This window comes from Neltuma alba, unplaced genomic scaffold (genome assembly GCF_004799145.2).
Source record: "Neltuma alba isolate B1F8T4 unplaced genomic scaffold, ASM479914v2 tig00003380_pilon, whole genome shotgun sequence".
Taxonomy (NCBI): Eukaryota; Viridiplantae; Streptophyta; class Magnoliopsida; order Fabales; family Fabaceae; genus Neltuma; species Neltuma alba.
In genome coordinates this window covers 303,777-324,926 of record NW_021633259.1, presented here as the reverse complement: position 1 = coordinate 324,926, position 21,150 = coordinate 303,777, and the positions used below count along the sequence as shown (strand labels likewise).

The following is a 21,150-nucleotide window of genomic DNA, read 5'->3' as shown; positions in this document are numbered from 1 at the left end:
GTAAATTTAAAGGACCAGAAATTATATTAATACTAATATTTTTTACATTATATGAAATTCAATTATTCATTTCTATATTAAGTTATGCCTGACCCCATTTAACACACAACAATTGATACTGATTTTTTTTCCCTTATTCTTTCGAATTCTTTTTCTTTCTAATAAATAAAAGAAATACAAAATGTTGAAATATGAGCCTATTACCACGATCGAGATTCATTACCGCCAAGCCAGGGTTTTATATTCCGATGCAAAACCCTACCTTCCTTTCCCATTCTCATTTGCAGCTCATTCTGTCGCTCGCCAGCTCGGGGTGAGTCATGTATCTCTACAATCTTACTCTCCAGCGACCTACTGGCATAGTGTGCGCCATTAATGGGAGCTTCTCTGGTGGCAAAACCCAAGAAATTGTTGTTGCTCGAGGCAAAGTTCTCGATCTTCTCCGCCCAGACGATAATGGTAGGATCCAATCTTTACTCTCTGTTGAAATTTTCGGTGCTATAAGATCTTTAGCTCAATTTAGGCTTACTGGGGCTCAGAAGGACTATATCGTTGTGGGCTCTGACTCTGGTAGAATTGTAATTCTTGAGTACAATAAGGAGAAAAACGTTTTTGATAAAATCCATCAGGAGACTTTTGGTAAATCTGGTTGCCGTCGTATTGTTCCAGGACAATACTTGGCCATAGATCCCAAGGGTAGGGCGGTTATGATTGGGGCTTGTGAGAAACAAAAACTTGTTTATGTGTTAAATAGGGATACTGCAGCGAGGTTGACAATATCCTCTCCTTTAGAAGCGCATAAGTCTCATACTTTGGTGTACTCTATTTGTGGAGTTGACTGCGGGTTTGAGAACCCAATGTTTGCCTCTATTGAATTGGATTACTCAGAGGCTGATCAGGATTCAACAGGTCAGGCAGCTAGCGAGGCTCAGAAGCATTTAACATTTTATGAACTTGATTTGGGGCTGAACCATGTGTCTAGGAAGTGGTCAGAACAGGTTGATAATGGTGCAAATCTACTTGTCACTGTTCCTGGGGGTGGGGATGGGCCTAGTGGTGTGCTGGTTTGTGCAGAAAATTTTGTTATCTACAAAAATCAGGGACACCCAGATGTCCGGGCTGTGATTCCAAGACGAGCAGACTTGCCTGCTGAGCGTGGTGTTCTTATAGTTTCAGCAGCTATGCATAAGTTGAAATCCATGTTCTTCTTCCTTGTGCAGACAGAATATGGAGATATTTTTAAGGTTACTCTGGAACATGATGGTGACCGTGTCTCAGAATTGAAAATTAAGTATTTTGACACTATTCCAGTTACTGCATCAATGTGTGTGTTGAAATCAGGATTCCTATTTGCAGCCTCAGAGTTTGGAAATCATGCTTTATATCAGTTTAAGGCAATAGGGGATGATGCTGATGTTGAAGCTTCATCAGCAACACTAATGGAAACTGATGAAGGCTTTCAGCCAGTGTATTTCCAGCCCAGAAGACTGAAGAACCTTGTTAGGATTGATCAGGTTGAGAGTTTGATGCCAATAATGGATATGAAGGTCACAAATCTCTTTGAAGAAGAAACTCCTCAAATATTTACACTGTGTGGGCGTGGTCCTCGTTCATCTTTGAGGATTTTGAGAACTGGATTGGCAGTCAGTGAGATGGCAGTGTCAAAGCTTCCTGGTATACCTAGTGCCGTCTGGACTGTGAAAAAGAATGTAAATGATGAGTTTGATGCATATATTGTTGTGTCATTCACAAATGCAACACTTGTTCTTTCCATTGGTGAGACAGTTGAAGAAGTTAGTGACAGTGGATTTCTTGATACCACACCTTCTCTTGCTGTTTCCTTGATAGGTGATGATTCTCTCATGCAGGTTCACCCTAATGGCATTAGACATATCAGGGAGGATGGACGTATCAATGAGTGGAGAACTCCTGGAAAGAGGACAATTGCAAAAGTTGGTTCAAATAGACTTCAAGTAGTCATTGCCCTGAGTGGAGGTGAACTGATTTACTTTGAGGTGGATGTCACTGGTCAGTTGATGGAGGTGGAGAAGCATGAAATGTCTGGAGATGTTGCATGTCTGGATATTGCAGCAGTACCAGAAGGCAGACAAAGATCTCGTTTTCTTGCTGTCGGTTCATATGATAAGACAATCCGTATCTTATCTTTGGATCCTGATGACTGTATGCAGATTCTTAGTGTGCAAAGTGTTTCTTCAGCCCCAGAATCTCTTCTGTTTCTCGAAGTCCAGGCATCCACTGGTGGTGAGGATGGTGCAGATCATCCTGCTAGCCTTTTCCTGAATGCTGGTCTACAGAATGGTGTCTTGTTTAGAACTGTTGTGGATATGGTTACTGGTCAGCTTTCTGATTCTCGTTCTCGATTCTTGGGATTGAGAGCCCCAAAGCTATTTCCCATCATTGTAAGAGGCAAGCGTGCAATGCTTTGCTTGTCAAGTCGACCCTGGCTTGGTTACATCCACCAAGGACATTTTCTTTTAACCCCCCTTTCATATGAAACCCTTGAGTATGCAGCATCATTTTCATCTGATCAATGTGTGGAAGGTGTAGTTGCTGTGGCTGGCGAGGCATTGAGGATTTTTACAATTGAAAGGCTTGGGGAAACTTTTAATGAGACAGTAATTCCACTACGTTACACGCCAAGAAAGTTTGTGCTGCAACCCAAAAAAAGGCTTTTGGTTATGATTGAGAGTGATCAAGGAGCCTTCACAGCTGAAGAGCGAGAAGCTGCAAGAAAAGAATGTTTTGAGGCTGTTGGAGCGGGGGAAAATGAAAATGGTAATGTAGCCCAAATGGAGAATGGTGGTGAGGATGAAGATAAAGATGATCCACTCTCTGATGAGCATTATGGTTATCCGAAAGCTGAATCAGAGAAATGGGCTTCCTGCATCAGAGTTCTTGATCCGAGATCTGGAAATACTACTTGTCTTTTGGAGCTTCAGGATAATGAAGCTGCATTCAGTGTGTGCACAGTGAATTTCCATGATAAGGAGCATGGAACTCTTCTAGCTGTTGGTACAGCAAAGGGACTGCAGTTTTGGCCCAAAAGAAGTTTCGTTGCTGGATTTATTCATATTTATAGATTTGTAGAAGATGGAAGATCCCTTGAACTTCTGCACAAAACTCAGGTTGAAGGCGTCCCACTTGCTTTATGCCAATTTCAAGGAAGATTGCTTGCAGGAATAGGGCCGGTGCTCAGGCTATATGATTTGGGGAAAAGACGACTGTTAAGGAAATGTGAGAATAAACTATTCCCCAATACAATTGTCTCCATCCATGCATATCGTGATCGCATTTATGTTGGTGACATCCAAGAGGTATGTTTCTCTTGAACATATTTATATTTTGCGCAGATCTAGGTACTTAGGTATTCCAATCATATGGCTATGGCCTTTGGCAAGGATGTGTGTGTCCACCAATTCTGGTGTGATAAATTTTGTTGTTGATGATTTTCTGAGAAACCTTTTGGGGTGTTTTCTCAAATCAGATCAAACTTGACCAAATTTTTATATTATGTTTCCTTAAGGTGCTATTATCTTGCATGTGTCATTTTAATTCTCCAATTTTCTGCTAATTTTGTTTTGTGTTTTCTCTCCAGTCTTTCCATTACTGCAAGTATAGGCGGGATGAGAATCAACTCTATATATTTGCGGATGATTGTGTTCCAAGATGGCTTACTGCATCATACCATGTAGATTTTGACACCATGGCAGGTGCAGACAAATTTGGGAACATTTATTTTGTCCGCTTACCACAAGATGTTTCTGATGAGATAGAGGAAGATCCTACTGGTGGGAGGATTAAGTGGGAGCAGGGAAAGCTGAATGGAGCTCCCAATAAGGTGGAAGAAATTGTACAATTTCATGTTGGTGATGTGGTTACATGCTTGCAGAAAGCATCTCTTATACCAGGGGGTGGAGAGAGCATCATATATGGAACAGCTATGGGAAGTGTAGGGGCATTGCATGCTTTTACTTCCCGTGATGATGTTGATTTCTTTTCTCATTTGGAGATGCACATGAGGCAGGATCATCCGCCTTTGTGCGGTAGAGACCACATGGCTTATAGATCTGCCTATTTTCCTGTTAAGGTAAGTTTTGTGGCCTCATTTATATGTTTCTCATAACCTTTATCAGGAAGTTACATGACACCACATGTCATCTGTTTGGATTTGTAAAGTTTTCCGCTTTGTATCTTCGTGGCCCTTCATGTTGACAGTGCCAGATGTTATTGTTTGCCTGCTGCTAATATAACTTAAGATTCTTTAGCTTGTTCAATGCAAAGTTATGACTATGTTCTAAGAGGTCTACATGATGATGTAGGATGTGATTGATGGAGATCTGTGTGAGCAATTCCCGACATTGCCCATGGACTTGCAAAGAAAAATTGCTGATGAATTAGACAGAACCCCCGGAGAGATTCTGAAGAAGCTCGAGGAAGTACGGAACAAAATTATTTGAAAGATTATTGGCCAAAAGGTGTGATATATCCCATTTTGTGAATTTTTTAGCCTTTCTATGGCACCATTTTCTTTTTTAATTGGTACTGAAATTGTTACCTGGAGATAAATGTTATCCTTTACACTTTAGACAAGACAATTTAAGGGAAGGTGCCCCGCATGGTAGTAGCCCCTTTATCTCCTGAGGTTTGGATGCTTGAACTATGGCACCCGATCATTTAAAACACAAATTTGACTTGCACTATGTCCAGCAAGGCTCGTGGCTGGCCTTTCCTAGGCTTGACCTAGATAAGTGCGACAAATTTGACTTGTGCTATGGGGAAATTTCATTAAAATTATGTTTCTGGCATGATTGATTTATAGGCTCTTTATTATTTTGGTTGATTTGCATTACCAGTTTATATGCTAAATGAACCCAAACCTCATCAACCTTTGACGCTAGATTCCTGACTTATTATCAATCTCTGTCCATTCATCCGCTCACTTTGCACACTTTCGCTTACACAAAGCCTCTTGCTGGATGAAAGCAATTATGAGGAACCTTTCGAAATAAAATGGAGGGATGGTCAGAACTGGGAGTAAAAAGATGGAGGGGATTTACAAAGTAAAAGCTAGTCTTGTCTTTTCCTTGCATTACCATGCGTGATGATACAAAGCTGTTATTGCATCTGCGGTGTTATTCGGCTTGCTTCTTACAAATCTGCTGCGCTCAGAATGGATAAATCGACAGCTTGTCTGTCAATTGTAATGTTGATCCGGTGATTCTCTTTTGACCCGTGAAATGATGAGCATTGATGTTCTTGTTTCTGAATGGATTAATGTTTGAAACTTTGGAGTTGACCAGTTTTTCATATTTGGTATTGTTTACAGGTCATAGTAGAACTATGTCTGTTGGGCGTTGCCTGTAGTTTAGCCACTAACAATGTGAAGAAGCTTGTGGATTGTCGGTCATAGGTGGATCAATGATTTCTTGTCCTGTCTAAAGTTAGTTGCTGAAGAGAGAGAGCTGAAAGAAGTTGAGCATTGTTTATGAGCCCCAGTTGGCATTCCTGTTGTACTTAACAAATTAAATGTCGATACTAGGTTAATGTGATGATGCCTATTAAGATTTTCAACCCCTAGAAAACAAGATCTTTATTCCCATGTGTTTCGTCGAAGTGTATATGGACGGAGTTATTGTTAAAAGAAGTTTCCTAAGGGTAAATGGCTCCCCCGGTTCCTCTCGTCCTTTCCTTCTTTTGACTACCAGTCAAAAGGTACTTGAAATGATGGTGACGGGAGCAAGGATAAACACGACTAAACAAATAAGCGCAAACATCGTAGTCGTCGTTAAAAGCTAAGATGGCCTTTTGTTTTTTAATTCATTTAGGGGCATTAAATGTATAGAGCGTGGGTTTTAGTTCATGGATTTCTTACTATGAAGATCAATTTTAATGTCATAATTATAAAATGGAAATTTAATATACGCTAGTACATGGTATGAAATTTTTTATCTTTTTAGCGAGGGATTCATTGAGAAGCTTGTGCTACATATAAATTGCAATTTCGATCTGTTGAAGTTCATATCAGTTCAAACTGATATTTGATTTCCATTAATTAAAGGATTGGATATTGTAAATATGACAAAAATTAGGGAAAATGGCAAAAAAAAAAAATCACTGAAATAGAAAAATTGGAACTAAGGACTTATGACAATATTATTATGGGTTTTAATAACAATAGTATGGGTTTTGATAATAATTTTTACAAATTGGTCTCTGTATCCAATTTTTCTATTTTGACAATTTTTTTTTTTGCCATTTTCCTTAAAAATTATTGCCTATGTTCATATTCTAAGATAACAATGTATCCAACATCTCAATTTTTTTTGATGATTCATTTAGAATCCTCATCTTATATTTTTATGCATTCAGCATCTAATTTTTAGGGTGTTAGATACACTATAAAAAAAAATTAGAGTGCTAGATGCATCTAAAAAAAATCCAGTCATTGGATGCACTTTTATCCTATTTTTTATGTAACAAAAATTACCCCCCCCCCAGCTGAACAAAGAAACAAATAAGATGGTCATCAATCTTGTTCTCCTTCAACATTCACAGTGACCATGACATTGTACGACCTCTATGATTAATATGAAGGCTATATAACTAATTTTTGAATATTAAAAAAAATTAGTTAAATTAATTATTTATAATAAATGAGTATTATTTTTACTAAGATAGTATTGTTAATATTAGAATGTAAACCCTTTAATATATGCAATTACCATGGAGACTACTTTAGATGAAAATAGATAAATATAATAGACAAAATATATTAAAATTTTATATTTAAGATCAAATTAAATATTAGTCTGCTCTTGTATTTGGGACTGATGGTAAAATGGGTTTGGGTTTGTTCGTTTCAATTGTCTCTCTGTCTGGTAGGGTCGTGTTTTGTTTTACGAGTAGTAAGGTCTTCTGTTTTGTGCCTTGGGCTTCTGCGATGCATTCTGATGTCATCTTTTTGTAGGAAGCCCAATTTATTGGATCATTTTACTTTTAAAACTCAAAGGAAAAATAACAAATAAAAAAGCTTAAATTACTAAATTTTAAATCAGCTTTAATAACAACGTTTTATTTGGTATTAATAACACCGAATTTACAAATAACAACAAATTTTTAAAGACATTTCTTATTTGATATTTAGTAATTTTCAATTTCCTTTTTTGTTATTTTTCCAAAATCAAATTGTCTTTCATAAAAAAAAAAGACAAATAAATTTAAAAAAAAAACAAAAACCAAAAAAAAAAAAAACTAAACTAAACAGCGAATAGCTTGACCCTTATAAACTCTAAATTCATCTAACAAGAGGTGCATTGTTGGACCAAAAAAACAAGAGGTGCATTGAGTCACAAACAAGATAAGGTTCCAAGTTGGCAACTTTCGACGGGAGTCCATGGGGCTCGATTTTTCTTAAGTAAAATTGAGCGTTTAAATCTTGAGAAAATGATACAAAAATAACTCTCAAACTTGAAAATCTCAAAATAGTTACTTAAATAAGCAAAATTTCAATTTAGGCACAAGTGACAATTTGGGATTTACAAATTTGCTGAAATAACTATATTGTCCTTTAATTTTTTTTTATTGTTTTTAACAAATCAAATGCCTTCATTAGCTGGCCGGTTGTCGAAGCGCTCGCGACCAGTAGGTATTTTTTAAAAAAATTTTACAATTTCAGTAATACGGTTAACAAGTTTTGTACTGCTATTAACAAGTTCAGTATAACAGTTAACGATAGGTTTTTTAAGAAATTCAAAAAGTAATATTTTTACAATTTTAATAATATCGTTAACAAGTTTCGTAACTCTATTATAGCATTTAACAATAGGTTTTCTGAAAAATTTAAAAAATAGCATTTTTACAATTTTAAGTAATACGGTTAACAAGTCATGTAACGATATTAACAACTTTTATAAAAGTTTATGTTTTTAATATTAGCTCTATATAAAAGTTATACAACAAAATTTTTTTACTTATTAGGCAGCTATTATGGTTATGAGAGTTGTTAATATCGTTATATGACTTGTTAACTGTGTTATTAAAGTTGTAAAAATATCACTTTTTGAATTTTTCAGAAAATGTGTTGTTAAATGTTATACCGAACTTATTAATAGAATTACAGAACTTGTTAACAGTATTACTGAAGTCGTAAAAATGCTACTTTTTGAATTTTTTAGAAAACTTATTGTTAACTACTATACTGAACTTGTTAATAACCTTACAAAACTTATTAATCGTGTTACTAAAGTTACAAAAATTTTCAAAAAAATAGTTACCGACTGCCGGTGCTCTGGCAACCAATTGTTGGCTGACCACTGGAGCTCCAGTGATGGCGGCCACCACGAGCAGCTGGCTAACTAGTAAGGGTATTTGGTTTTTCAAAAACAATTAAAAAAAATAAAAGGCAATATAATCATTTCAGTAAATTTGCAAATCCCAAATTGGTCATATGTATTAAATTAAGATTTTGCTTATTCAAGTGATTATTTTGATATTTTCAAGTTTATGTGTCATTTTTCCTTAAATCTTAGAAATGAAAAAACAATCATATCAGGAGAGTTATCCCAAATAGTTAGAGGTATGTGAAAATAGTTTTTGAGGAAAAAACTAGCTTTACACAAGATAAAATGTCAAATGCCAATAAATAAATAAATGAAAAAATTACAATAAGGTCCCATCTAAAGAAATTAAATACAAAAAGGTCTTTTGAAATCATCAAATTATTTTAAAGTCCTGAAAGACTTCATTGTAATAAATTTTATTTGTTTAGTTACCAAATTGTCATTTTTTTTTTAAAATTTACATTGACAATTGAAGAACAGTCGTTAACAACTTAAGATATAAGGATTGATAACTATCGCGGTAAATATTGACTACACATTTTCTTCGCACATCACAAAATATAATATATGAGTCAATACTTGCCGCGATAGTTGTCAATTCTTATACCTTAAATTGTCAACAACTGCTCTTTCAGTTGTCAATGCAAACTTTAAAAAAAAAATAAAGGCAATTGGGTAATTAAACAAATGAATTCTCTTGCAATAGGGCCTTTTGGGACTTCAGAATAATTTGATGATTTCAAAGAACCTTTTTGTATTTAATTCCCTCGGATGAGACCTTGTTGCAATTTTCTCTAAATAATTTCGTTTGCAAAAACACAGGCGTCAGCAAAATAAATAAATAAATAAATCTCTGTTAAAATGAAGACTGAAAGCGTTTTTCTTTTTGTTTTCCTTTTTACATATTCTGTTTCGGCTTCATGGACATTGAAAACGTTGACAAAATTACCTCACGTAGTGTGCTTTTTCGACTTCCGAGCTGGCCTACATTTAATTAACATGTAATCATGATTGTTATCATTTCGTTAATTAATTCATATATTTATTTGTGATCGTGATTAGTGAAACAAATAAAAATTTAATTTGTAAACTAATTAAGGATACTTACCTGATTTCGGACTAGAGGGACTTTAAGATATCTTGTATTGGGATTCTTTTCCGAGTTCGAATTACTTTGCTGCATTTTGTTTCGTTTCCTTTGCAATCCGCAAGACTGCACGTAATTAATCTCATAATTACTTCATTATTTCTCCAATCAAATGATATTGCTCAGAATTCAGAATATTGGAGTTATCAAATATAAATAAACAAATAGTTAATTATAAAAAAATGTACATGACTTATATTGTGCAGAAAAATTCTTACTTTAACCAAATATTTCAATAAAATATTTACATCGATCTAACTGTGCAACTTTGAGGATAACTTCAATGAAAGAATATCAAGATTGATATATGTTAAATAAAAAAAGTTTTGGTTGCTGTAAATATTAAAGTAATGTGGACACAATTGGAAATAGCCCTATAAAATACAAAAATTACAAATTGATAAGCCTATAAAACTCAACACAGGTAATATCATCACAAGAATACAAGCGATACTTTATTGAAATTTGAATAAGAAAAAACTGAACAAGCTACGCGACTCAAACTCTTGCTCCTTCTCCTCGCAACTCAAAAATTGCAGCTGTTCACGAAAACAATGAACAAATCTGTAAATAAAAGCTCATACAGGTTGTGAAAGTGAAATGGAAGAAACTGAAAGAACGAAATATTGTTGCGTTAATGAAAAAAACGTCAAACAACAGGCAATGAAGAACTGGATATAACTCCATTGTTTTTGTCACGATGTAGAGGAGGTCGTTAATAACAAAAGCCCAAGCGACGCGTAACATTTCCTGTACTTGTCTTCAAATTTTTTTCAGCAGGTTTATTTTAGTTTTAAAATATAAAATTGATTATATTAAAAACGATGAAAATTTAAACATGCATGGATATAAGCTTTTGAGCGCATGACAGTATGACACTTTGCAGGAGACCATAATCAGTGATTAATCACATCCTATCTCTGACGGGACGGCGAAAGTAAAATAAAACAAAATAATAATATATATACCTCCCGTCTTTAATATAAAATATCGTTTGTCTTTTATTTTGACTCTAAATATAAGACCATAACACACTTTATTTTTTATATTTATTTTTTTTTCTAAGATAATCCTTCTAATAATGGTAGTTCTAACCAATAAACTTGATTAACAAGGATATATTAGTAAAGACAAATACCTATTCATTACAAATAACTAATTTAACTTATTTTTTTAATCTACATAAATTATTCAACTAACTCTTATATTTAAGACCGGAGGTAGTATTATTTTTACTTCAGAATTATGAAAATATGTAGAAAGGGAGAGTATAAATATATATATATATATATATATATAAAACTGAACAGGATTAGTGTTAGTTTAAGATTAAGATTCTTTGTTACATTATTAATATTAATGATTTTATTAAAATTAATTAGTTGTTGGTTTTTTTTTATCATCTTAACTTCTTTATCACTATCTTTTAATTTAATGTAGCTTGGTTTTAAATAAAACCCTTACTATATCATAGGATTATCAAATAAATATCAATCAATCCATATTTTTATAAATTAAAATAAACATTACTTTATTAAAATCCAAAGAGATCGCGCCACTCAGTGTAGCTGCGCTGATTTCAATTTCTTTTTGAAATAGAAGTCAAAAAAGAGAAGAAAGAAGTTGAATAATGTGAAAGATATCTTAACAACATTCATACCCAAATTACATAAATTAGGAATGAAAAAAAAAAAAAAAAAGAACACAAGAGACAGCAAAAAAGCGCAAATAGGCTGTGTTGTTAGTCTTCAAGCGCCGCAGCATTTAGCCATAGATTAATATTCGATCAAAAGAAACAAAAAGGGCATTTAGCCTTAGAAGAGGAACCAGATCGTCCATCAACATTCCCACTGTATCTTCCTACTTTTATCCCACGATGCTCATTATTCAAATCAAAAACTCCATCTTCAACCTTCTTGCACACACTCTTCGCTGCTTCTTCAAACGCCTCCTTAACATTTAGACCCATTTCCGCTGAAGCTTCCAAGAAGATCAGCCCATTCTCTTTAGCAAATTGTTCGCCTTCTTCGGTACTCACTTCTCTTTTCCCATTAAGATCACACTTATTTCCGACCAACACAATTGTCACATCTGAGTCAGCATGTTCCCTTAACTCTTTCAACCATAAAGCCAACTGTTTAAAGGTCTCCTTCCGAGTTGTATCATACACAAGTAATGCAGCTACGGCTTCTCTGTAGAAAGACCTAGTAACAGACCTGAATCTTTCTTGACCGGCAGTGTCCCATATATATAATTTGATCAGCTTGTTATTGATCGTAATCATCCGAGCTTCGAAACCGATGCCGACCGTCACGTCATGGGTCTGTTCAAAGCGCTTGTCAATAAATTGAAGAAGAAAGCATGACTTGCCCACGCCACTGTCGCCGACGATAATGGTTTTAAAAAGGTAATTGTAAGACACCATTTTGGATAAACCTCAGCGATCTGTATATTTGGTAACAGACTGAGGAAATATGAAGCAATTGGACGGAAATTAATATTTATAGTAGGGTAAAGGAGGAAAATCTTTGATACCAAGAGTATGAAGATACTAGATAACAGATAATGATAAGAAGTTTGAATTGACAGTGAAGTTTAAATAATATGATAAGGGGAAAAAATCTTAATCAACAACAAGCCAAGTAAAACAAAATTCTGTCAAAGTATTTAAAAAAGTATTAAAATAACGCTATCTATATTTAAATTTAAATTTTTATATTTATTTAAATTTTTGGTATAATTTGTTTATATTTTCTTATTTGCAGGTAATTGATATGCAAATCTTATGTATTTTATTGAATTGAAAATTGAAAAATAAATATGTGTTTAAATATTTTTTAGACCATGTTTATGTTTGTTGGTGATAGCACCTAAATTTTCAAAAAATTTCAGTGGATCTTTCAATTCCTCACTAATGTTCTATAGAACTTGTTGGCGGCAACACCTACAAATAAGTAGTTAATCTGAGTCGTATCCTACAGATATTGTCCTTAACATTTATTCCGCCATCATTAGCAAAGCAAGAAGTAACCCAAATATTAAATGGATTCTTCCTACAAAAACAGTGAAAGATAAAAGAACTTAGCAAGATAGAATACCAAAGGAGGAAAGAGAGTTACTTGAAAGCTTAAAACTTGGAGTTCGTTGTGAATTTCGGTCTCATGCCTCTTTTATAGGTTACGGATCACAATACTATTGGACACGTTTAATAACAATTAACTCACAATTAATAGTCATGAACACAATTAAATGGCCAGTTTACATGATTACTAACTTGCTTAATAATGACTAAAGTCATCTGTTACAACATTGATGAGACATGACCACGGATTAATTAGATAGATATTTTCTATAAAAATGTCCAATACCACATTTGACTTATGCAGATGGGGTGAAGGAAAATTGTCAGATTTACCTCCGGTGGCCCAGTGTGTTGCAAGCTCACTTCTCCTCTTGGCCTATTTAGTAGCCCAATAACAGTTATTACTTGAACCTTCATAATTCCAAATAGTGCAGACTCTTCCTTCAACACACCCATACACAATATTTACAATAGTGTTTAGAAAATTAAAAATATTTTTAAGTTATAAAATTTAATATATTTTTTAAGAATATTATAGGGACCCGATGAAAAAGCACTACGATTTAATTAAAAATAAAAAATGATAAAGATTTACATATTAATTTTGCCTATACAATATAACATCCCCGTCAATGGGAGGTCTGACCAGGATGACTCTGTTAATGACTAGGAAAATAATAACATTGGCCTCTCGGGGTTTTCACGTTAAATTAATAACATTAAAATTAAAACGTCTTAGTTTTATAAACAACATATAAATAGACCTTATTTAATTTATCTAATATAATGTGTACTATTTGTATTTTTTCTTCATCTTTTAAATCACATGATATGAAGAATCAAGCATATCCAGATTTGGTCCATATTCGGCTTGTTTGGAGCTCCATTCAAAAAGTACTTCTAAGCAAGTTCACATAAGCCGAGACAAAACTTTTTTCACATACTTACCTCATATTCTATAAATCACGTTTGAAAAGTTACTTATAAGTCAATCTAAATAAGTCCAAGTGTAGATGAGATTTTATTATAGATCTTATCATTTTATTTTTGTATTCTTCATTAAAAATAATTTCATATCCCAATGGTAATATGATTAATATTTATAATTTATCCGAATGGACAACGTTTAAAATAAAAATATTAAAATAATCAAAAGATCTACCCGTCCAAATCTTTACGTAATGTGTATTAGATCCAATTTCAAAGAATCAAAATGTGGAAGTGGGCTCTTGAAAAGTGGTACTCAGTCCTAAGTTAGTTGATGGTTAATTTTTCTTTTCAGACTGACTCTACTGAAAATTTCACAATGATAGTTACATACAATAATAATTCAAAGGCACCCATATATATTATAGATTGAGTAATGTTTATTACTGTAGAAAAATTCATTAATACCAGAGAAATTATAACGTTAGGCCTTTTTTTTTTTTCAATGCAAGTAGCCATTGGGCATGGCAAAGTGATTGAATTTTTTCCTTAAAAAAAAAAAAATGAGCCTAGTAGAATATCAATCTCACTATTTTTATCCATAAATGCTCCTTTTTCGCTTTTTATTTTTTGTTTTTTACTTCAGCGATGCCACTTTCTCTTGAGAAAGATTAATACAATTTATTTTAAGAAAAGAACAAGTCTTATTTGTTATAGTTAACTTATTTACCTAATTTTTTTAATTTACCTGAATTAGTTAAATAGCCCTTGTATTAAAAATAGAAGATAGTGATTATCAATTATTCGAATGGTTATTCTCACCTCAAATAAAACATTCCCGTTTGGCATGTTTTGCTTTGTGTATGATTGGGTCATGTGCATTATTTGGGATTCTAACGGTTACAACAAGAAATATCAGTTCTATTAGATGAAGTTCGCTACCGGGAATGCAGGAACATTCAAAATGCTATTTATACTTAAGCAAGTCCTATAGCCCGTGGAAAATAACAAGTTCAATTTATGATAGCAACCCGACATAAAGACCTAAACTGCGAAAAATGCAGATGAAGAGGTGTCTTCAAAATCTCAATCACACGCAGCACTTTTAAGCCCAAGACAGTTAAACATGTGCGCTTTTAAGCCTATCAATCCATGGAAAATAACAAGTTCAAATTATGATCATATTACTATTTCTTAATCTCAAAATGCCATATACTTGGACAACAAACAAGATACAGTTTCTTGGCAGGAATATAATATTGAAAATATAAATAACGTAAATCTTATTGGTCCTAAATTTGATAAATCAAATTACCAAATCTAAGGGCCTGTTTGTTTGTGTTCTTTGTTTTCTTATTCTCAAAACAATTTTGTAAAATTGTTTCTCATAAGTATTTTTGAAAACAAAAAACAAAAGAATTTGTGTGGATAATAATTTTAAAAAACATCATGTTTACAAGAAAAGACGATAAAAAATGACACTTGACAAATGATAGTTGTCGCTGGTATTGATAAATAGTAGATAGTAAGTGAGAAGAGAAGAAGATTTTTCAAAACTTTTTAAACCAAAAAATAAAAAACACAAACAAAAACAAGAAAATATGTAAAAATTGTTTTGGTTTTTTAGTTTTTAAAAGCACATTACTGTTTTTTTGTTTTTTAAAACAATCAACTAAAAACAAGTTACCAAACAAGTTTTTCTGTTTTTCTGTTTTTAAAAACAAAAATTGTTTCCAAAACAAGAAACCAAATAAGTCCTAAGTCTGTCCGATCTCAAGATGCAATTATAATGAATTCTAATATCTGGCGCCTTCATGTTGCGGCGCCTTCATCCTCCGTAGAATGAGAAGTAATTTTTTAGTCTGAATATTTAATCTGAGTGATGGAGTCTCAAGGTCAAGTGATGGTGAGTTAGATTAGCCGACAGTAAATTTGTTTATGAAAAAATAACTGGAGGCTAGAGACAAATAACTAGAAATCTCTGGACTTCAATCTTCATATTATCTAAATGGTTTTCATCAACATACTGCGGGATGCATGTCTAACTCTAGATCGAAAATAAGCATAGAGTAAAGATAGAGTCAAAAAATCATCTCACAGCATAGGCAAGCAGAAGCAGTGTGACATACTTCATCTCCTTTCCTCCATCCTTCATCTTGCAACGTTACATAGGCTCATTTTTGTTGCAGACAAAATTGCCAGATTCCTCCTTTGGAAATTTACCATTGACCTCTGCAAGAACAATGACCCTTCTGAAATAAATGAATCTTGTTCCCATCTCTCACAATTATATCCCTATCAACTACTAGTGTTACAAACATTATGAAGTTATGGCAATCTGAGCAAATGTGCAAGTTCTTGTTTATCCGTATTGGAGCCATTGGAGGTCCACGAAGAAGACCAAAAGCCACTGCTAATCTTTCTGGGTGATGAAATTTATCTCGGCACTCTCTGTATGGATAACCTCGATTCCTAAATTCAGCTTCAAGTAACTTCAGTCTTTCATCAATCTTATCCATCTGGCGGTATGATGACTCTCCAGCAGAGAAGTGGTAAATCTTGCCACTTATCTCTATCCAGCATTGAGATGAACTTTTTCTCAAACCTCTATCTCTCATCAGCCTGCGGGTCTTGTCACCTAAATCAGTATATCCAGCATTATCATATAAGTTTGCAAGGAGCAAGTAAATGGCAGGATCGGATGGATCAAGCTGGAGACACCTCCTTGCCATATCTTCTCCCAGAGGTACATTTCCATATAACTTGCTGGCATTCAATAGAGCTTTGTATATTATAGAGTCTGCTCGGAAAGGCATTGTTTCAATAACTCCCATAGCTTCCTCTAGACGACCAGCCCTACCAAGCAGATCAACTAAACAAACATAATTATCCAAATTTGGTGTTATATGGTATGTTTTTTCCATTGCTTGAAAATACGCAAGACCCAGATCAAATAAACCACCATGGCTGCAAGCAAAAAGCAGTGATGAGAATGTAACAGAATCAGGCTCAACTCCTGCAAGCTTCATGTCGTCAAAAGCAGAAAGAGCATTAGAAATATGTCCATTTGATGCCAGCCCTGAAATTATAGCATTCCATGATACAACAGCTGGCTCATTAATTTTAATAAAAGCTCTATATGCATCATGTATATTACCACACTTGCTGTACAAGTGAACCAAGCTATTCGAAACTGAGATATAGCTCTCTAAGCCTGATTTGACAGAATAACAATGCAGCTGCTTTCCTGTTTCCATTGAGCCTAAGCTAGCTGCAGCTGATAAAAAACTTGCTAGGCTAAATTCATCAATCTTAATATTATCATGGCACATGTGAGTAATGAAATTTAATGCCAGTGCATGATCCTGCCTCTGATTTATTCTTGCCACTAAACTTGTGTACGTAACGGGATCTCTACAGTTCATTGAGCCAATAACACTCCACGCCTCAGCAATCATACCCTGTCCACTATAAGTGTTTACAAGAGCATTCCCTACAATTATGTCATTGTCTGCATTTGTTTTGATAATATGCGCATGGAATTTCATGGTTTGACCTATTGACTTTATGTTGCTGCAAGCCCTTAGGATGCAAGATAATGTAATGGAATTTGGTATCTCTCCTGCTGCTCGCATCTCCATATACAAGTGAAAAGCATCCTCTTCATAACCGTGTTCAGCAATGCCAGCAATCAAAGACGTCCAAGATATGACATTCGGTGAGCTTATCTCTCTGAAAGCTTTCATGGCATTTTTTGTGATGGGGGAGCATTTCGAGTACATATCAACCAGTGCATTTCCAACATAAACATCATCCTCTAACCCAGCCATGATTATCTGTGAATGAAACTGTTCCCCCAAATGAAGTGATAAAACCGATGAGCAAGCATTCAGTAAACTAGCAAATGTAAAATTATTTGGGAGAATTCCACATGTTTCCATATCAACAAATGCATTAACAGCCTCTCTGACCCGCAAACTTTTGGCGAAGCCAGAGACAATAGTAGTCCATAAGAACACATCATGTTCAGGTGTTAGTTTTGCTGCCTTAATAGCATCTTCGATCTGTCTAAATTTTGAATACATATTGACAAGCGCTGTCTTCAAAATTACATTCATTTTAATACCAAATATGAATGTATGTGCATGCAGTAGTTTTCCATAATTCAAACCAATAAAACAAGATGCACCTAAGAGTTTAACAAAAGTGAATTCATTTGGATAAACTGATGCTTCAATCATTTGAATGTAAAGTTGTAAGGCTTCACTCCATTTCTGAGATTCGGCTAATGATGAGATCATTGTTGTCCAAGAAATAGCATCACCATCCTCAATTGACGAGAGCAATTTGTATGCTTCAACAGAATAATCACAGCGGGTGTACAAATTGATCAGTGTGGTTTTCACATAAGGATTTAGTTCTAACCCAAGCTTTACCATAGAGGCATGAATTTGGGCACCATATTCAAACTCTCCCAAAGCAGAACAAGATCTTAGAGCACTTGACAAGGTAAACTCATTAGGGAATTGACCAGAATTCAGCATTGTCCCAAAAATCTCAAGAGCTTCATAATGATGTCCACTCTTGACATAAGCAGACAGAATGGAAGTCCATGACACGACATCTCTTTGAGGCATTTCATCAAAGAAATGGCGTGCGTGTTCAACTCCAAAGCATTTACCATACAGATTTAACAAATTGTTGCTCAAATACATGTCATAATGAAGACCCAGTTTGATTATTGGGCTGTGAACACATACTCCGTCTTTTCTGGAGTTTGATTTGCACAAAGATAAAACCCTCAAGCAAATTTCTTGGAAGCGGCACGCTTCATTTGGGATCAAAGTCTTAGGAGCTATTTTACATAGCTGCATATCTTCCCTTTGCTGTTGTTCTGACACCTTCTTAACAAGAATTACTTGCAATGTTCGGAACTATAATGTTTGACATGAAGCAGAATTTATATATATATATATATATATATATATATCAGAAGATATAATAGATGATATGAAGCTTCAATTCGTTGAACGCAATGATATTCAGAGGTAGCTCCTAAAGATGGTAGACCCAAGGATTGGGGCACAACTGGAAGCAACTTATCGAAGTGAGAGTTTTATATTAACAAAACCATAATAAAAAATGCGAGAGATGAGATGACTGACGAGAGGCGCTTGACGGAAGGGAACACAAGCCAGGGTCTAAAGAAAGCGGATTCCTTATATTTCTCCATTCAATAATTTTTTTTCTTTTTCCCATTTTTTCTTTCTTTGTCACACTTAATTCAAACAATTTGATTATGTGGAACTTTAATATTTTAAACATAGGTTTATCAAATTTAAAATTATTTTTTAAATTTAAATCGCATAGTTTATAATTCATAATTCATTGTTAATATATTTTTAAATAAAAATAAAACAAACCTGTTTAAAAAAATTAGCATTGCTTTTAACACATTGTATCTTGCTTCCACTACGACAAATACATGTTGTTCTCGGAAGAAAATTGTTAGAGGAATTCTCACAAAACTACTCTCAAAATTTTGCTTACAGTAAATGTTTTCACAAAACAGTCTCGCCTAAAAATATTAGTAAAAAAAATAAATATATTATTATAAATTAAAATTGGTTAACTATTATAGTTTTATTATTTCGTTCTGCATGACTTTTCTCCATTTATAATATTTCCATTTTGCATTCAGATTTCTCACCTCCATTTCAAATTTTAATTCATTTATATATAATAATTTCCTACAATTTTTTTTTTTTGGAATAAACAATGTACAAAAAGCACCTCATCTTCACCTCTCTTTTTTACTTTTAAAAAGGTTCCCGCTATTTATACTCATGCAAATCCCATAACCAATGAACAATAGCTACAAGTTCAATTGTGATAGCAACCAAATATAACAAGAAACACTAGCTGCGAAAATTTCAGATAAAGAGTTTTCAGCAAAATCTTATGCAGCACTTTCCAGCCCAAGACATAGTTAAGCATGAGCAACAACCAAATTGAAGTCTTTTCCTATGAGGAATCATGATCATATTATTTCTTAATCTCAAAATGCCATATACCTGGACAGCAAAGAAAATTCATTTTCTTGGCTTGTTATATAGTCTGTTTAAAGCTTGCAACTGACCCAACATGCGCGGAAACGAAAATGAGCTCCTAATAAGGAAAAATACGATCATGTGACCACATAGTATGCTTAAAACTGAAGGGTGTGTGCAGCAATAAGTTTCAAATGTTAAATGAACAAAACATGAGCATTCAGGACTTTTCAAGTGCTCATAACAGGACCAAAAGTTGAGAAACGACTCAAGACTTTTTCGTAATCACTTGAACAAAGGGGGGAAAAAAACTCTCACAAGCATTTTATCAAACACTGCGAGGGACAGACCTCCAAAGAAGCATAGAAAACAATCGTGCCAAATATAAACCATGCCAATTGACATATACGTATTTCAGTCAAGCATCAATCCCAAATCTTAACATTCATTGCCAGAGCAATGAAGACGAAGCTAGCCTAATGAAGATGAAGCTGGTAAGAGCACGAAATCATTACCTGTAAAAATGCTTCGAATCATTATTTTGCTTGCACAAATTTCTCGAGCTCGATCAAAAACATTGGCTGCCGTTTCCTTCTGTTTTTGAGTTCAACAAAATCCTCCTCTTCTCTCCTCATCCTCTTTGCTCTCAACTCTCTCTTTCAGACTCACATTATCTCTTCATCTCTTCCAATCTCAAATAACGTTGACCTCTACCCCTTCTCTTCTTTAAATAAGACTGGGAAATTTCAAATCAGACCTCAAATTCAGGCTGAAAGCATAAGCAGAAGTGCAGAACTTGCCTCAGAACTACACAGTATTGTCCTCCACCGCGCAGTGCCTTTGTTTGTTCACAGAGCCGACTTCTACAGAACTTGCCTCTGCTTTTTCCTCTCTTTGCCAAGACTTGCTCTATGCCTTATGTAAACTGCTCTATTATTCTTCATTGCTGGCCGCTCACCAATCTCCGCCGAAAGGAGGCACTGGGCGCTTGGTGTGAATCGTTTTTCTTGTTTTTCTTTCTTTTTTCTATTTTAAATGTTAAACATTCTCTCTCTCTCCCTCTTCGTACGCAGTGTTTGGCTCGAGATGGGAGAGAAGAAATTTTAACGAAGGGAAGGAAAAGATAAAAAAGTGGAAGGTAGCTGCATAGGGGAGAGTATAGTAGCGGAGGGGAATAAAGAGATTTTAATAAAAGAAAGAGGAGGAGAGAAATTTTAATGATATCTTATTTGGTTTATAAGGGGGAGGGAGGGAGCTAATTGAAAATGGACTATTTTGACCTCATAAAATTAAAAAGAATTTTTTCACTTTTCTATTTTGTCAAGATATAAATATATATATATATAATACAATTGACCAATTTTGACTTGTCATAATACAAATTATTTATGATTACTTATTATTTGAACAATAATTAAAAATAACAAGAATTATAATATTTTTAATTGAACCAACCTTCTTAAAAAACAAATTAAAAAATAAATTGAACTTGTCTACCAATATATATTGCAATCAAAATAAACATCCATATTTCCAAAATAAAAAGACCCACGTGAAAAAAGATTCACAAGCAAGTATATCATC

The 21,150-nt window shown here is 34.1% G+C and overlaps 3 protein-coding genes across 7 annotated transcripts; 1 reads left to right on the top strand and 2 right to left on the bottom strand.

The window, feature by feature from the left end:
- Positions 1–267: 267 nt before the first annotated feature.
- Positions 268–5,686, top strand: LOC114741379 (spliceosome-associated protein 130 A). 4 transcript variants are annotated; one of them, XR_003739771.1, is made up of 5 exons: positions 268–3,335; positions 3,617–4,108; positions 4,341–4,496; positions 5,176–5,235; positions 5,348–5,686. XR_003739771.1 is itself a non-coding variant. In XM_028929637.1 (4 exons), the coding sequence occupies exons 1-3, from the start codon at positions 321–323 to the stop codon at positions 4,476–4,478; spliced, it is 3,645 nt and encodes a 1,214-aa protein (XP_028785470.1). In that variant the 5' UTR covers positions 268–320; the 3' UTR covers positions 4,479–4,496; positions 5,348–5,686. The 4 variants fall into 4 exon arrangements, 1 of the variants encoding a protein (XP_028785470.1); XR_003739770.1 differs by having other exon boundaries at positions 5,005–5,235; XR_003739769.1 differs by having other exon boundaries at positions 4,987–5,235.
- A 5,607-nt stretch (positions 5,687–11,293) lies between these two features.
- LOC114741383 (ras-related protein Rab-2-B-like) lies at positions 11,294–11,932 on the bottom strand. Its single transcript, XM_028929640.1, has one exon. The coding sequence runs from the start codon at positions 11,930–11,932 to the stop codon at positions 11,294–11,296; it is 639 nt and encodes a 212-aa protein (XP_028785473.1).
- A 3,550-nt stretch (positions 11,933–15,482) lies between these two features.
- Positions 15,483–20,541, bottom strand: LOC114741376 (pentatricopeptide repeat-containing protein At5g52850, chloroplastic). Of its 2 annotated transcripts, none has more exons than XM_028929633.1 (2): positions 20,082–20,541; positions 15,483–18,604 (listed from the first exon to the last, which is right to left on the bottom strand). In XM_028929633.1, the coding sequence occupies exon 2, from the start codon at positions 18,388–18,390 to the stop codon at positions 15,736–15,738; it is 2,655 nt and encodes an 884-aa protein (XP_028785466.1). In that variant the 5' UTR covers positions 18,391–18,604; positions 20,082–20,541; the 3' UTR covers positions 15,483–15,735. The 2 variants fall into 2 exon arrangements, with proteins under 2 accessions (XP_028785466.1, XP_028785467.1); XM_028929634.1 differs by having other exon boundaries at positions 15,483–18,417.
- Positions 20,542–21,150: the final 609 nt, after the last annotated feature.

Excerpts from the sequence above, each read along its gene's own strand:
- LOC114741383 (XM_028929640.1), bottom strand. The coding sequence starts at position 11,932 with ATGGTGTCTTACAATTACCTTTTTAAAACCATTATCGTCGGCGACAGT.
- LOC114741376 (XM_028929633.1), bottom strand. The coding sequence starts at position 18,390 with ATGCAGCTATGTAAAATAGCTCCTAAGACTTTGATCCCAAATGAAGCG.
- LOC114741379 (XM_028929637.1), top strand. The coding sequence starts at position 321 with ATGTATCTCTACAATCTTACTCTCCAGCGACCTACTGGCATAGTGTGC. Across the intron at positions 3,336-3,616 it reads ATGTTGGTGACATCCAAGAG|TCTTTCCATTACTGCAAGTA; the intron begins GTATGTTTCTCT and ends TTTTCTCTCCAG. Across the intron at positions 4,109-4,340 it reads CTGCCTATTTTCCTGTTAAG|GATGTGATTGATGGAGATCT; the intron begins GTAAGTTTTGTG and ends ATGATGATGTAG.